The sequence below is a fragment of the Acomys russatus genome, chromosome 24 (assembly GCF_903995435.1).
Source record: "Acomys russatus chromosome 24, mAcoRus1.1, whole genome shotgun sequence".
In the NCBI taxonomy this organism is placed as follows: domain Eukaryota; kingdom Metazoa; phylum Chordata; class Mammalia; order Rodentia; family Muridae; genus Acomys; species Acomys russatus.
In genome coordinates this window covers 23,828,196-23,843,426 of record NC_067160.1, presented here as the reverse complement: position 1 = coordinate 23,843,426, position 15,231 = coordinate 23,828,196, and the positions used below count along the sequence as shown (strand labels likewise).

The following is a 15,231-nucleotide window of genomic DNA, read 5'->3' as shown; positions in this document are numbered from 1 at the left end:
CTCGATCTATTTTAAATAACCATATTTTATTTACTCTGATTAGTTGGGGGAATATATAAAAACAGCATAAATAGGAACTGTTACCAAGGAGAATGGTTCATTCTATTTCATAAATGTGTATTTTATCCAACATATTTTCAGTAAATAGTTTTTACACTACAGAAAATATTACATACACTTGAATTAGCAAAGGATACTTCTTTGATCTGTCAAACTGAGGAGGAAAAATCATCTTGTACCATAAAGCTTTGAAAACAGAAAAAGGGAGAATAATTATTCCATCACATTTATTGTCTTTAACAGTACACACCATAAAAGAAACCCACAACCAGTAAATCATTAAGGAATAATTACATATTTTCCAATTGACTTTATTACATATTTCAGGTCTAATTTGCAAATGACTATAAATCTAAAAATACTTTTTTGCTTTAGAAGCATATATTCTAAAATTAAAGTTAGATAATCTCTTTTTTAAAAATGTCAGTGTAGAGAGCTATGGAAAAGTAGATGATCAGCTGCATTTATAATCATTTAAAAATGTTTAACAAAACTAAAAGAATGGTTATTTTAAATGAGAGCTTATCTCACATGGCTTGGACTATAACATTTACTCAGTAATTTTTTTTTAAAGCAAGTGAAGTGTTCACCTTTACATTTATAAACGAGAAGTGTTTAAAAGATCTTACGTATTTCACCAACTTCAAGCTTCTTAATTTCCTCTGTAGGCAGCTGGATATTTCTCAAAGAACTTTCTAATTCTTTGTTTTCTTCCAATATTTGTATTTCTTAAAAAAAAGATAATGTTCATCTTCAGTTAATATTATTTACATAAATAATTTCTTTCATAAAATTCCTTTGGCTTGTATGTATGACACTGAAGTGCCTGAGTACAGTTTCTTTAGGGTACCTCATACTGGCAGTCACGGTGCAGTTGCCAATGGAGATGTCAGTGTGTTGGGGCCTCACATTTCTATCAGGGTCCTTTAACGATTCTTATAGCCCCTAACATTTCCAGCATCTTGACTAGGAACATACAAGCCACAATGCTAATTTGACCATATTTTCCCATATCGAACTGTGCTTTTTCATTTTGAAGCCATGAGCTGAATAGATGACGTTTCTTTAAAAGTTGACTAAAAGAAAGAAATATAATATCTAGAGCATTGACCCATCTAAGTGAAATGGTGATGTAACCACAAACCTGATGTCTTCAGTCAGTGTGCAGGGTTAAATCTCATTTCTCAGATTTTTGTATTTGTATCTTGACCTTTCCTGTTATGTTTGATTAATACTAAAATTCTCTTTTTTTGAAAACAAATTTCTGTGTACCTGATTCTTTCAACATGTTTCTCCCAGCATTGTCATATACCTTAGTAAAAGAATAGCACACAGCATTGCTGTGTCTTGTGCCTGAAGAACAATTTGAAAGCTGCTGTTTACCATAGGGAGTGTAGGCTCCTGCCTAGAATTTCAGTGCTTGGAAGGCTGAGAATGAAAGTACTCCATGAGCTCAAGGCCAGCTTGGTCCACATAGTGAATTCAAGATTAGCCTGGTCAGAAGCCTATGGCCTTACCTCAGAGCAAAACAAAAGCTACGGTTCATGCTTGAGCTCAGTCGTGTTTCACACATTAATGTTTCAAACTGAATAAATCAGCTGATCCTCTGAATTTTATAGGTTGATGATGCATGTTAATGGGTTTATATTAAGAAATCTTTTTAAAATAAGTTTTAATTTGATACTAGCATCTTCATGAAAAAATTAATCTTTCATACAATATGTAGAGTTAGATTTTTTTTATGTGAAAGAGAGAAGTGGATGACTTGTGAGATATGGTAATTGCTACAAAATAAATCTTGAAGAATTTTGTTTATATTCATTTTTGAAAAGCGGTCACTTAAGACAGTGAACTGGAGACTTATAACTACTCTGTTTGCCAAACCATTTCCCATATAGCTTTCTGTTTTCATATGCTCATGGCATTTTGCTCCAAAATGTGTTATATTTAATCTTAGCACACGTAGAAATGCTTTGGGTATGATTTATATAAAAGACATAATAAGTTTCACATTAGCTTTGGGTAACTCATCAGAAAAGAAATACTTGTGATATACTAGAAGTTAAAACTTGCAAAAATTAATGCACAACTTTAAGTGAATCCAAGCAGTCCCTCCCTTCATGTGGAGTCTGTATGTGATCTCATCCTGTATGAGGCAAGAATGAAGAGTGGGTAATGGACTCATCCATTACTATTTTTGTTATCTGGCCGCACATACTGGAAATAGAAGGTGTTATCACGTTGTATGATTTTAACTTTATTGCCATTCTGTTCATAATTATTAAACTTTTAAATAGTATGGCTTAATGAGGAACCAGGTTTGGTTGAAAACCTAACCAATGCCTCTGTACTTAGAGCTGTACTCTCATGAATAGTGAGGAAGAAGTTATCTTTCTTCCTAAAGCACACATAGAATTTCCTAGGGCTATGGTAAGAGTGAGAAGTGGCAACTGGATGTTTCTATGGGGCTGTGCATTATAAGCCATCAGTCTGTCAGGGGTGGTACAGTCCAGACCATATACCTCTTTACTTATCTCTGTATACTCACTATTCATTGACCTTACTGAGGGTCTAATGTTGATATGGAGTCCATACTCCATATGTTTGTAGATACTTTATTATGTCAAAACTGAATTGAACTTTAAAAGTGATGGATCTTATATTTTGTTTTTATTTAAGTCATAGTAAAATGCTATATTTCAGATTAATTAATTTTTGTGGAGATTCTGTGGGAAAGCTGATAAGTGAGGTCATCCAGTCACTTAATTTAATGAGAACCTGCAATGCCCAAAGCAACTAAGCTTCAATGGGCCCTCAATGTTTCCATAGTACCTTCTGGGTTTCCATAGTTTCTGATTCAAGTATAATATGCTGTTTTCAAATGGCATTCTTCTTTGAATGGAGATGAAGTCCATTGCATTTTAAAGAGCTTTTTAAACTTTTATAAAACTACCACTTTTTCCTCATCCTGTCTCATCTCAAGAGATGATCTCTTCATGTGTTTCTGAACCCTACCTCTTCCCAATTGTCAGGGACTTTCTTATTCTATTTCTTAGGTCTTATATGGAACAGGCTATATATAGAGCCAAGGCTAGTCTCAAATGTCTGATTCTCCTTTCTTTACCTCTCAAGTGCTGGGGTTACAGACATGTGCCATGTGCTGCCTCTAGCATTCTTCAAACTCTGTTAGCCTCATAATTTCTTCAATCAACATTCAACAAATATTTATCATCTCACAAAACATCAACTGTTCCCAGCCTTTCTTCTCTCTCCATAGACATATACACTAGAAGCACTGGTGCTTTGTCAAAACAAACACCCACTAATTTCCTATGCAGGTCCTTCCTTGCTTTACTCTTGTCACCTCCTCCACTGGTCTTTAGAAACTGTCCTAAAAGGTAGTTGGCTCTCTTTTTACTAATTTACCATCTTATGCACTTCCAAGGCCATAGAAACCAAGCTGTTCATAAACACCTTCTTGGTGATCATCTTCAGTACAACTTCTACTCTGACATTCAGACATCAAAATCAAGTCACTGTAGGTCAATGAGCTCCATTTGCATATCCTATCAGTACTTTAAACAGATTTCATCATCTCCTCAAACTCCTCTTCTCCACAGTGAGTGCTTTGGGGGTAGAAAGCACACATTTGAAACCACCAGCCAAGGCAATCTTCCAAACAACATCAGTTTCTTTTATATTCAAGAATTCTTAATGGTTTGATGAATACCATTAGCAAGCAGTCCCTCTCTGAAATAACCCAGAGGGGGGCTCCCCTGCTATGTGATTATGTTTCCTTTCTCTTAGCACTGCCTTTTGTTTTCTCACTTTTGCCTGCTCCCACATTTGCACTGCCCACTAATCTCTAATCTCTTTGAGGGTGAGAGGTAGGAATGATGTCCAATCTGGTCTCCACCATTTTAGAGAAACAGTACCACAATATGTGGCCTAATTTAGTAAGTGCTCAAAAATATTTGCTGAATGAAGATTGATGGTACTGAATGAAAGGGATAGTGGGTTTTTGAGAAACGTAAGGTGCAAAATCTGCTATAAAATAGTAGCTAGGTGTTTATCAAAAGTACAGATTCCAAAGCACAGTTCAAGTTCTACCTGACCAGACTCCCTGATTATATTTGTGATAAGCATATGATGTGGGTTGAATATGAGATGTTTCCCTGTAGGCTCATGTTTTAACACTTGCTTTCCAGTTAGTTGCTCTGTTTTAAAAGGTTGTTTAGGAGGTAGAGGCTTTCTAGAAGAAGTGAGTCACTGAGACGTTGGTCTAGCCCTGCTGCATTCCTGTCTTTTCTCTGCTCCCTGACTGCAGGTATAATGTGACCACCTGCCTCAGGGTCCTGCCACCATGCCTTCTAACCACAGCTACCTGTGTACTCTCAAGCTACTTCTTATCAGGGATTTGGCTGTAACAGCAAGAAAAATAACAAATACAGTGTAAGAGAACGCTGTTTCATTAGACAAGTTGGTGGATCTGTTCTTTAAAAGAATTTGAGTCATTTCTTGAATTAGAAGATATAAAAATATATATGATATATATGGAGAGTGGTGTAATAAAACTTGAAGAACATTAAAAAGATTAGTATCTGCCTGGGATATAACAAGTACATCAAGAAAAATTGCTAGCATATAGAAATTTATGTTATAGAGGAAAGGAAGTTGAGTTATATTTTACAGTGATGATAAAATGAACTTTAAATATCTATACAGATTTCCATTAAAACAAAACCTTCAGGACTTGAAAATAGTATCGGTTTTAAATGTTGTTCTCTGAATATTGAATGTGCCTTGTTAAAAAATTTAACCTATTTTTCATCAAAGCATTTCATTACTAGATACAAGGTAAAAGTAACTTTAAAATGAAACTAAATGTCCTGTCCTACCTTTTAATCCCTGCCCTGCTCAGAGCTCCTGGCCTTTTCCTCATGACTTCATTTTCACCTATTCTTGAGCAATTAAACTGGCACAAAACTATTCCCCAAGTAGTGTCCTGATTGTCAACAAGACTGTCCAGGGACAGCTGCAGGCAGGAGTGCTGAAGGAAGAACCATCCCCTTGTCCCACACCGCCCTGCTCTCCAGGAACTCCAGTCCTTTCCTGTTGTCTAACAGCCAATCAGAGGATAGTATAGAATCAGCAGGAAGAATATCAGACAATTACATACGACGATAACTCAGTTGAGAGCAAAAATGGATGTCTTTGAGCTGTGAACCGTTTTAATCACTTTCACAAATTCAAGGTAGAGGAGAATTATGATGACAGCAGTCAAAAAGCGGGAAGTGTCCCCAAATTCCAGGGCTTTCACACATGGCAACAATGTGATAGAGCTGTTAACGCAGAGCAAAACAAACAACAGTCCTGGCGCGATAACAATCACCCTGTGCTCTGAGCTGAATTGGAGCAGTGATGTCTAGAATTTTTTTGGCCATACCAAAAAAAAAAAAAAAAAAAAAAAAAAAGCCAGCTATCCAACTAGAAGGGAAAGACAATTCTCCTTGAAAAGCAGATTTTTTTAAAGGAGAAAAAAAGATATAAGAATATACTTTCTTTCTCATTCTAACCTCCTATGGTTTTAGAAGGCCAGGTAGAAGAAAGAATTAATCTCTATGGTGTCGTTTCTATTATGTCACATCCCCACAGCCAAAAAGCACTCAGCTTCATGTGATGAGATTTAAATGAAGCAAGATCTGACTCTAGGGAATCCTAAGCTTTATGATAATGGCACGCCATTACAGTTTGTCTTGTCAGGGTGGGCCAACTACCCTAGCCTATGAAAGGGCTCATGATAGAGAAGTCAGGATGTCTTTAGATGCAAGATCGTACCTTGGTCTGTGCTGCCATCATGGAGGGTGGAGATGGGGAGGCCAGGGCCTGTGTACAGAATGGAAACAAAAGTGTGACTGTTGTCAAAAATGACATTCCGCTTCCAGCCAGGACTGCTCGTATATTAAAGACTAGTGTCAAGCACAAGCACACCTTGACCCCTTCAGTGACTTCTGTATTTTCACCATAAAGAAGCAAGCATCTTAAGTAACACTGAAACCACACACATCAGGTCAACGCCCAATGAGAGAAGCCTTACCTATGCTGTGGCTTTTGCTGGAGCGAGCCTCAGTAGTTAAAAACCTGATTAATTACACAGAGAGACCTTAGAAGCTGCAATTGGCCTTCTGCGAAGCTGTTACACTGCACTGGGCAAGTTTTAGCTATATATATATTGTTATGTAACCTTAGTCAGTACCTAGATTGCATCTCATTTGTTGACTGTTCAGTTTGTTTTGGTGGGTAAAAGCTAACATCTTTTATCCTTGTGATAATGACATGAACAAATACATTTTTATACAATGATTCTTTTTCTAATATGCTATTTTAGGTCACGTTTTGGAGGGTAGGTTATTTATGGCAGGACGAAGGGTGGTATTGAGATATTACTTGAGGGTTTAAAAAAGGAAGGATGGAATCATGAGGAAGTGTAGGCCTCAGGGAGCCCCTCGAGGTAGAAAATGTCTTTGGCTCAAAAAAGCAAAAGAGAGGCCTCTCTGACTTCCAAAGAGAGCTGTTTATGAATGAGGCCCCCTAGCCTGCCCCTGGCATCCTTCTCCCTATGGAAAACACCTTTCTGTTTGTTCCTTAAAGCCATAAGTGCCAAGGTCCATGGGTGAATCTTGTCACTAACCAAGGGTATGCATGTTTGTAAAACTGTGATTGTGGGGTACAACGTTGGAAGGCACACACCTTCCCTCCATCACATTTCCCAACTAGTCTTTATAAATAATAAAGCTAATAATTTTATTTCCTGCCTTACTAATTAGTATGACTTGAGAATAGAAAAAAAAGAGATTTTTTATTTGGCTTTCTCGAAACCCAGCAGCCTGTCTGTGACACTCGAGGGGGGGGGGGTCCTGAGACTCAGTGATTCTTCAAAGTTTTCAAAAGTGACAGGCACGTATATTACATTTTGGGCCAGGATCTAAGGAAACAAGGCAAGTTAAATCTCTAAGCTTTAATCTATTAGCACCCATCATATGGAATTTTCACGGGCATCTGTTTCTAGTAGTGCAAACCTGCATTTCTTTTTAATCTCAAACGGAGACACGAACCAACGACAGGCTGCTCATGACACAGCAGGATGAGGACATGGCCCCAGAGACATGGCATCAATGCCTGAAATTCCTATTTTGTCCTGTCCTGTTCTGTCCACATTACTGATATGACTTCATCTGCATTAATCTTGTCTTCCAGGGCTCAGCAGCCCTTTGGAGAGTTTGAAAGTTACATAATGAAGCGTTACTCTTAGCCCTAAAGAGAAAGATTTCAAGGTTTTTCCTATGATGGCGCAGTGACTCATTTTACTGGAGCTTCAAAAACACCAGACGATGTGATGCTTCCCACACAGTATATTTTTTGCTAAATGGGAAATTACCATACTGCCGAGGAAGAGTGAGTGGTAGAAAAGTCAGGCGACTCAAGTTCTAGAAAGGACTCTTCCACCAACTTTTGACAAGGGCTTAGTCTTTGGTTCCTTATCTATACTGCAGTGAACATTTAGGCTCGAGGAGGTACGAGAGAGACGCGATATAAAATGTGCTAGCATGCTTTCCAGTGAGCTGAGATGTTATTCAAACATAGAGTGTATAGCAATACAGTACATACATGTTAATGTGACACTGGTGCCTTTATCAACAGCAAAAGGAAACAGCAAGAAGCAACTATGTTAATCAAGGTTTCAGAAGTCAGTAATTCTTTTGATGCTCCACTATGCCTGTGTGTATTGCATCACACACCCCTCTTATTGTTAAATAGAATGACTAAAGAGATCAGCCCCACCCAGCCTTCCAGGAGAGAGAGAGAGAGAGAGAGAGAGAGAGAGAGAGAGAGAGAGAGAGAGAGAGAGAGAGAGAGAGAGAGAGAGAGAGAGAGAGAGAGAGAGAGAAACAGATGTCCCAGCATCCTTAGATCAAGGATGCTGTGTGCTTGACATGTAAGCTTTGATACATGTTACATAAATATAGAGTTTGGGATGGAAAATGTTGCATATAACTTGAGAGGGACATTTACTGTTTACCTTTAAATGCCATAATCACAATCAGCACATATGGCCATGAACAACAATCTCTTGACATTTCAAAGATGCCACTGACCAAACATTTTATGGAAGTGTTATTTCAAACTGACATCTTATGCCATCTTGAAGGGTGCATTCAGGTTAAAATGCTTATTTGTCTACATAGTTAAATGAGCGAGGGGCATGGGTTCTAAAGCCAGGTAATTGGGTTAAGGGAAATGGCATGTGATGGCCTTAGTTCTTGTTCATTTTACAGGAAACCCACAGGAGGCCTCTGCCTCTGAGTAGAGATATCAGGTGATAAAAGTTCCCATTGTTCCCTGTCACCTACCCACACAGGAGTCATTGATATCACAAACAGGAGGATGGTGTGGCCTTTGTTAAATTTCCTGTCAAATGTCCTATCCATACCCTTAAACTGGGCTTAGTTAGGGTGAGAAGGCAGCAATTATAGAAGTAATGCTTCTATTAAGCCCCCAGTAGTCATTTATTTCATTGGTTTGTAATATTTCTTAGCCCATGTTTCTTGCTCCTTATTCACGAAAACATGCTGTGCATGTAGTCAGTCAGCTAATCTAGATAACAGATTACTTGTGAATTGTAACCATGGTCTAAGCAACCAGAAAATGTTTTTGTGTTGTGCTACAATGGTTCATTTGCTAATATTTAAATGAATTACTCAGAATGTCTTCCCATTTTTTAAGAAAGATCAGGTGACAAAGATTTATTTTCTGCCTTCATTGAAACTATAACTGGAATAATAATTTGGCTTCATTGCACGGACCTTGGGTTTTTGGGCCATTGCTCTTTGATACTTTTCCAATGAATGAAGCCAAAACAGAACAACTGCTTTATCAGAGAGAACACTTCTGTTTTGACATTTCTCCTTCTGGGCCTATCTGATAGATGGTGTCTGCATGCAACATCGTAGTGATGGGGATTAGAGGCCGCTCACTCTTACTTTAGTCCTGACTATTGCTATTACCTAACAGAGGTCCGCACCTTAGCTGGTTACTCAGTTTCCTCAAATGCAAAAAAAAAAAAAAAAAAAAAAAAAAAAAAAAAAAAAAATCCCAAAAAACAAAGAATGATAACACCTTCCTATTATTTTCATTCCACAAATCTTGGATACTCGATAAGATTCTTATATATAACAGGTTCACAAAAAGGAAGTCATCAGATGGAGTGACAAGGATGATTACAGCTACAGGGATGGCGATGCTTCTGTTAGGTCCGTCACCTACCATAGCAGATGAGTGCATAGTACTTGGCATTGTAGCTGAAACTTGCTGTGTAATATTGGCACCTTTCTCTCCTTAGATGGCAAGTAACACACTTCTTGCTCAGAGGAGAGTTTCCAATGCTAATTCTAGAGGGAAATGAAAATAAAGCTAAGCTGAAATTTTGAGATTGTATTTATCAAAATGTACTACTCCATGTAAAGTGACTAATTTACATATTGACATCAAACCCACTCTATTTTTCTGTTGCCAATATCATTTAAAGTAGAGGGGAATCACAGTGTTTTGATGTAGCTTGGTTTTTGATCCATTTTTGCCTGAATAGGCACAAGCTTTGAGGGAGAAGCCCTCTGTGGTTTTCCCAAAATGGAAGAGCTATCGAGCATTCACTATGGGAGTGAGGTAGTCACTTTTCATAGCCACTAAATGCTTCTGAAGTAGTTGGAAGTACTCTGTGTAGTCTGTGTCTTTGTCTCTGTGTCTCTATTCTGTTTCTGTCTCTCTCTGTCTCCGTCTCTGTCTCTCTCTGTGTGTGTCTCTCTCTTCTACTGTACATCAAAACATACAAGGAAACCTGGCAGCATTACCAAGAAAGGGTCTCTCTTCTTTTCTATATCAGGAAGAGGACTTTAGTAACGAGCCACCTAGAAATAAGAAGCTACATTCTGTTTATCTCTTGTACCTTTTATCCTCCCAACAGGACATGTGGGCTTTTAGGAGCTCCATGTGGGCACATTGCCTTCTCCATCCCACATAGGCCAAGCTGCACCTTTCCATCCTCCATGCCCCTACACTCACATGAGCAGAGCCCTTGTGTGGTCCTGGAATGGAGTAAGTAGTTTTAATAAACCACAGGCTTCTGGGCCTCTCGCCAAACACTGCATCTGATTCCCCTTCAGGGAATACTGGGTGTTGTGCTGCCAAGGGTCAGGCAGTGTCCAAGTCTATTCTGGCTACCAGGGTGAGCTTTGCCACCTCCTAAGTCTTTCTCTTCCTGCTCCCTGAGATAGCCCTGAAAATTAACAGGGGGTCTAGAGACATGGTTGTCTCCAGAGAAGGAGGATCCCCAACTGAAAGTAAGTGTGTATCCAGGTGTGAACAGGGGAGTATGGTGAGTAAGAGGGTGTGCTGTTGTTCTCCTGTTATTCCCTCTTACAGGTTTCATGCTTAAATTTTTGTGTAAGCTTGGAAATGTACAGAAGAGAATTAACAGTGAGGGCTCAGAGGACAGCATACCCATGTTCACAATTCAAACCAAATAATATTATATACCACATAGGATTGTTAAAATTAAATTAAATTACAGGTAGAAATCGGTTAAGTTATTTGATTTATAGCAGAGCACCAGCAATGTTAGCAGCTATTTCTATTTCTATACACAGAAAGGAGTCTTTTGGTTATTACTCCACCCATCAACAGGACAACTGGATTGAACTTTAATAACCAATGGAGGGATGGAAATGGCTGTAGCGAAGTGATCCATAGTGAAGATCACACTGCAAGAGCCAAATAGTGTGACACATAGCTAGTGCTCAATGAATAAAATGTGCATTAGTAAATAAAAGTCCTGAATTAATTCCAAACTTTTGAAGTATCTATAATTAATGTAAAAATGTTATTTAGATCATCATTAGAATTTTCTACTTTATTCTTTTCAAAAGAAAATATTTTAAGTTGGCTCATATTTTGGGAGCATATGATTTCATACTTATGTTGTGTATGTCATTTTCTGAATTATTTATCCCAACTTATAGGTGGATTTTATGACATTCCACACTGAGAAAAAGAATTCTACATATAGCTAGGGCTATGATTCAATTTTACTCAAGTGTCTCTGTCAATCAACACTATGTTGAATTGGTCTAAGTTACCTGTAGATGTTTCTTCTTCCAGGGTAACCTTCAAATTCATTGCTAGAGTAAAACCTAAAATGAATTTATAAAATATTAAGTATTAATGATTAAATTGCAAAAGCACTGTCACAGATATTAATAAGTAACATGAGCAAACCCACATCCATTCAATGAAACAATTGATACTTGTGTATAGGAATCAGTGCTATGCATAATTGTATTGGGACATTTACTGTAACGTACAGATCATCAGAGAAAGGTAAAACTGACGTGAATCCTATTTTTATGATCAACATATCCTGTTCTGACTCATTAAATATTAGCCATGAAGAATGACCTATTTAAACTAATATTATACCTTTCATTTTCCATTATGTTTACTTGTCTCCCAGAACTACATTATTTACTTTGTCTGTGACTATGAACACATTTTTATTTTATTCTAAACTCTCAGTAGTAGATAAACTTGGCATGCCAGGAAACTCATCTGAACTGGCTGATCTGAACATACCATAGGCCATGTTAATTCACCAAGCTGCAAAACAAAAATGACAGGAGAGCAAACCTGCTCCCTGACTGCCAAGGTGCAGGCTCCTTTCTGCCTTAATATACTATAAAGTGGAAAATCCAGTTTGGTGACATAGCTTCCATTCCTCTGTGAATTTATCTGAATATCTCAAAGCAGCTGTCTTTTTTCCCTCCCTCAAGAAGAGCATAATAGAGTGTGAAAAATTCAGAGTAAACAAGGTTTGTTTTAATTCTCAGGAGAGCCTAGTGGTCCAGGAATCCTCAGTCACATAAACAACTTCCTTAAAGAAGGAGACAGCACGAGACATTTCCAGTATGAAACTCACATCCCCAACCTGCGTGTGTCTGCTTTATTTATATCTGTACTAGTGTCATAGGACTCCAGTCATCACTTTCACTTGCCTTCTCCACATCCTTTCAAACAGTGTGTGAATTAACTGCTCAGTCTCTTCCCAATGGCCCCTTGCAGCTTGCCCGGGCTGTCAGTTTCCAGCGCTGCCTTCTCCTCTACCGTTTGCAGCCTGGTCCACTTTCCCATTTGCCTCTCTCCTCTCCCTCACAGATAATAATAATTATCCCACCCCCGTCTTTCCCAAACATCTACCTTTTCCTTTCTTTCACTTAAGTAATAGGAACGGAACCCCTCCTATGTCGGGCTTTGTGCCGAGGACACACAAGTCCACAGCTCGCCGTCATCACCCCACCCTGGCCATCATTACAACCACAGCAGGATGTACAAGCCTTTAGATTTTTCCCCCTCCTAAGCCTATTATGACTGAAATTTATCTCCTATTCATTTTAATCTCATCACTTCCCCGACTCAAGTCAATTCTATGGCTGCTCCATGTAAGGACCAAACTCCTTTGGCTCCCATTCAAATAATTTTATAGGCAATATGTTTCTAAGACTGTCTATATGGTAACATTAGACTAATGATTCTGCTCCTTTGCTCCCCAAAATGGCACTCAGATTATGAGTATTGAGGGAATATCCCTAATTTACACAGCAGTAGAAGTGACAGACAACAAACAAACAAACAAACAAAAAACCCCTAAAAAACAGGGGCCTCTAATTAGTTAAATACATCATGAATGACTATTCCAAGACAGCTTTATGAGACACTGTGTAGGATGGACCAAAAGGAAGGAACTTTAAGAATTCATGGGGGCGTGGAGTAAAGGAAAAATGGGAGGGAGGGAAGAATGGGAGGATACAAGGGATGGGATAACAGTTGAGATGTAATATGAATAAATTAATAAAACTTTAGTTCTGGTCTCATCTTCCACTAAATAAACAGACTTTAAGCACATCAATTACATGCACAGAGCATCTGTCTTCTCATCTACAGACTTGGAGCCATAATTCCTACCTTACGGTATCTGGTAGGCAGTAGATCCTCAATAACTGATGGCTTGTACAAATACCATGAAACCCAGATAGCACTGTACCACTACGGAGGAGTCTCCATGTGTGTGGGCTACCTTCTATGGCTCTTTGAAGCACGTTCATTGCTTTAAGTATTGAAGAATAAAATCAACCTTTAGAACCAATTGTTATCTGTCTAATAGAAATTCTTTCCAAAAGGAAATCTTGTGGACTATCTATTAAAGAATGGGCACTCCTAATGAAATCATAGCTGTTTGAAGGTAACTGAAGAGAGCAATAGAATGCTCCTTCGGTTATCTGAGTAGACAGTGCAGTCCATCATTTGTACATCCTTTGGTTGGTGTCAATTAAAACCTGAATGGTGCATCATGTTGCATGCGATACTTACAGTGAATCCTGTGTTACTCTGAATATATATATGGCCTCCCACTTGCCACTTGTAATTTGAATAGCATTTTCCTATAAAAAGACAAACATTATGTTGTGTGAAGCTGAACGCTACTTGAGCAAAACCTCAAGTGAATGATCTCTGAGGAGAGAAATCTTGGAAGGAACGTACCACAGTGTCTTTGATATAGTGAATATGTTTGTAACCACCCTTGTCGCTAAATATTTTGTAGTATGAAATGGCATCCTGGCTGAAAGCTGGCGTTGAAATAAAGAACTGAAAGAAATGAGTAGAGGTTATATTCAAAAGACAAACTGAACTAAAGACTTAGACTGTTTTTTAAACCATGCATGGCTCAGAATCCTAGTGCCTCACCTCTCCTATCACCGGCCACTCACATCTGAAATCCCAGGTTTTCACATGGCAGCTTTTCAGTGATTCTCGTGGGCTCTGTGTGTGCCAACTGCTGCTCTTTTGCTACTGTACACGCCACCCGCTCCCGCAATCCCCAGCTGTGCATCTACTTTAACAAATCCCTGTTCTGAGATGATGTGGTTTGGAGTTGAGTTCAATGAAAACAAGCAAATGCTGGTATTTAATCAAGCCAGGCTTCAAAACGAGGCATTTAATAAAAGCATAAATATTTTAAATTTTATTATTTATTTATTGGATTTTTCTAGACAGGGTATCTCTGTGTATCCTTGGCTGCCCCTAGACAGGCTTTGTACACCAGGCTGGCCTGGAACTCACAGAAATATGCTTGCTTCTGCCTACCAGACTCCTGGGATTGCACCTGGCAATTTTTTTAACAGTTTATTTATTACTTTATTTTTTATGTGCATTGGTGGGTTTTTTTTCTTTGCATGTATATATGTGTGAGGGTGTCAAGGTACCTGAAACTGGAGTTACAGTCAATACTGAGCCACCATATGTGTGTTGGGAATTGAACCCAGATCCCCTGGAAGAGCAGTCAGTGCTCTTAACCGTTGAGCCATCTGTCCAGCCCCAAGAGTATAATTCTCACTAAAGTTTACAGTACTTTTAATTTTTTAGTTTTCTAACGCTAAGTTCCTAATATCAATAATTTAACAAAGACATTTGAAAGATCCAAATAGTCCGGTCTAGAAGCCATAGATTTTGGTAATGGGACAGGGCTATTATACTTGAGAGGAACCATGAAGCCTGCTTAAGTAGGGTGATCCAGGTGATGAAGATGGTGTTTCTTTATGAAGAAAGAAAAGTGAGTTTAAGATAAAGTGTTCGATGCTGTTTTCTGTGTGCTGTGTATTCAAATTCTGATTTTTGTACCCAGAGATATGGTTGCAGTCTGGACTTTGGCATTGTCATTATTATAAAGCATCTCCTGTGTTGGTAAAACAAAACAAAACAAAACAAAAACAAACAAACAAACAAAAAAGCAGCGTGATCTTAGCTCCGAGCTCAGAAAACAGAATGGCTTTGTATACTGCTTGGAGCTACCTAATTGCATTGGAGCTGGAGCTATCAATGGCAACTCAATACCATGAATAGTGCAGACAACTGAAATTCTAAAAGTGCCTCATACCAACTTTTCACTAATAGTGTCCTGTGTCTCCTATTGTGCACATTTGACTTGCTCTATTAATAGTGTCATGGGTCTCCCATTGTTTAAAAAATTGATTTGCTGTACCATTTTCTTTGGTTTGTTTTTTGAGA

The 15,231-nt window shown here is 38.3% G+C and overlaps 1 protein-coding gene across 1 annotated transcript in view; it reads right to left on the bottom strand.

Moving 5' to 3' along the window:
* Fap (fibroblast activation protein alpha) overlaps positions 1-15,231 on the bottom strand; it is a 50,040-nt gene that overhangs the window by 17,561 nt on the left and 17,248 nt on the right. Inside the window, exons 8-14 of the mRNA XM_051167100.1 lie at positions 13,708-13,812; positions 13,537-13,607; positions 11,253-11,306; positions 9,385-9,509; positions 5,899-5,946; positions 690-788; positions 177-246 (exon numbers count right to left, since the gene is read on the bottom strand). Coding sequence (XP_051023057.1) covers positions 177-246; positions 690-788; positions 5,899-5,946; positions 9,385-9,509; positions 11,253-11,306; positions 13,537-13,607; positions 13,708-13,812 — 572 coding nt within the window. The remainder of the gene's footprint in view (positions 1-176; positions 247-689; positions 789-5,898; positions 5,947-9,384; positions 9,510-11,252; positions 11,307-13,536; positions 13,608-13,707; positions 13,813-15,231) is intronic.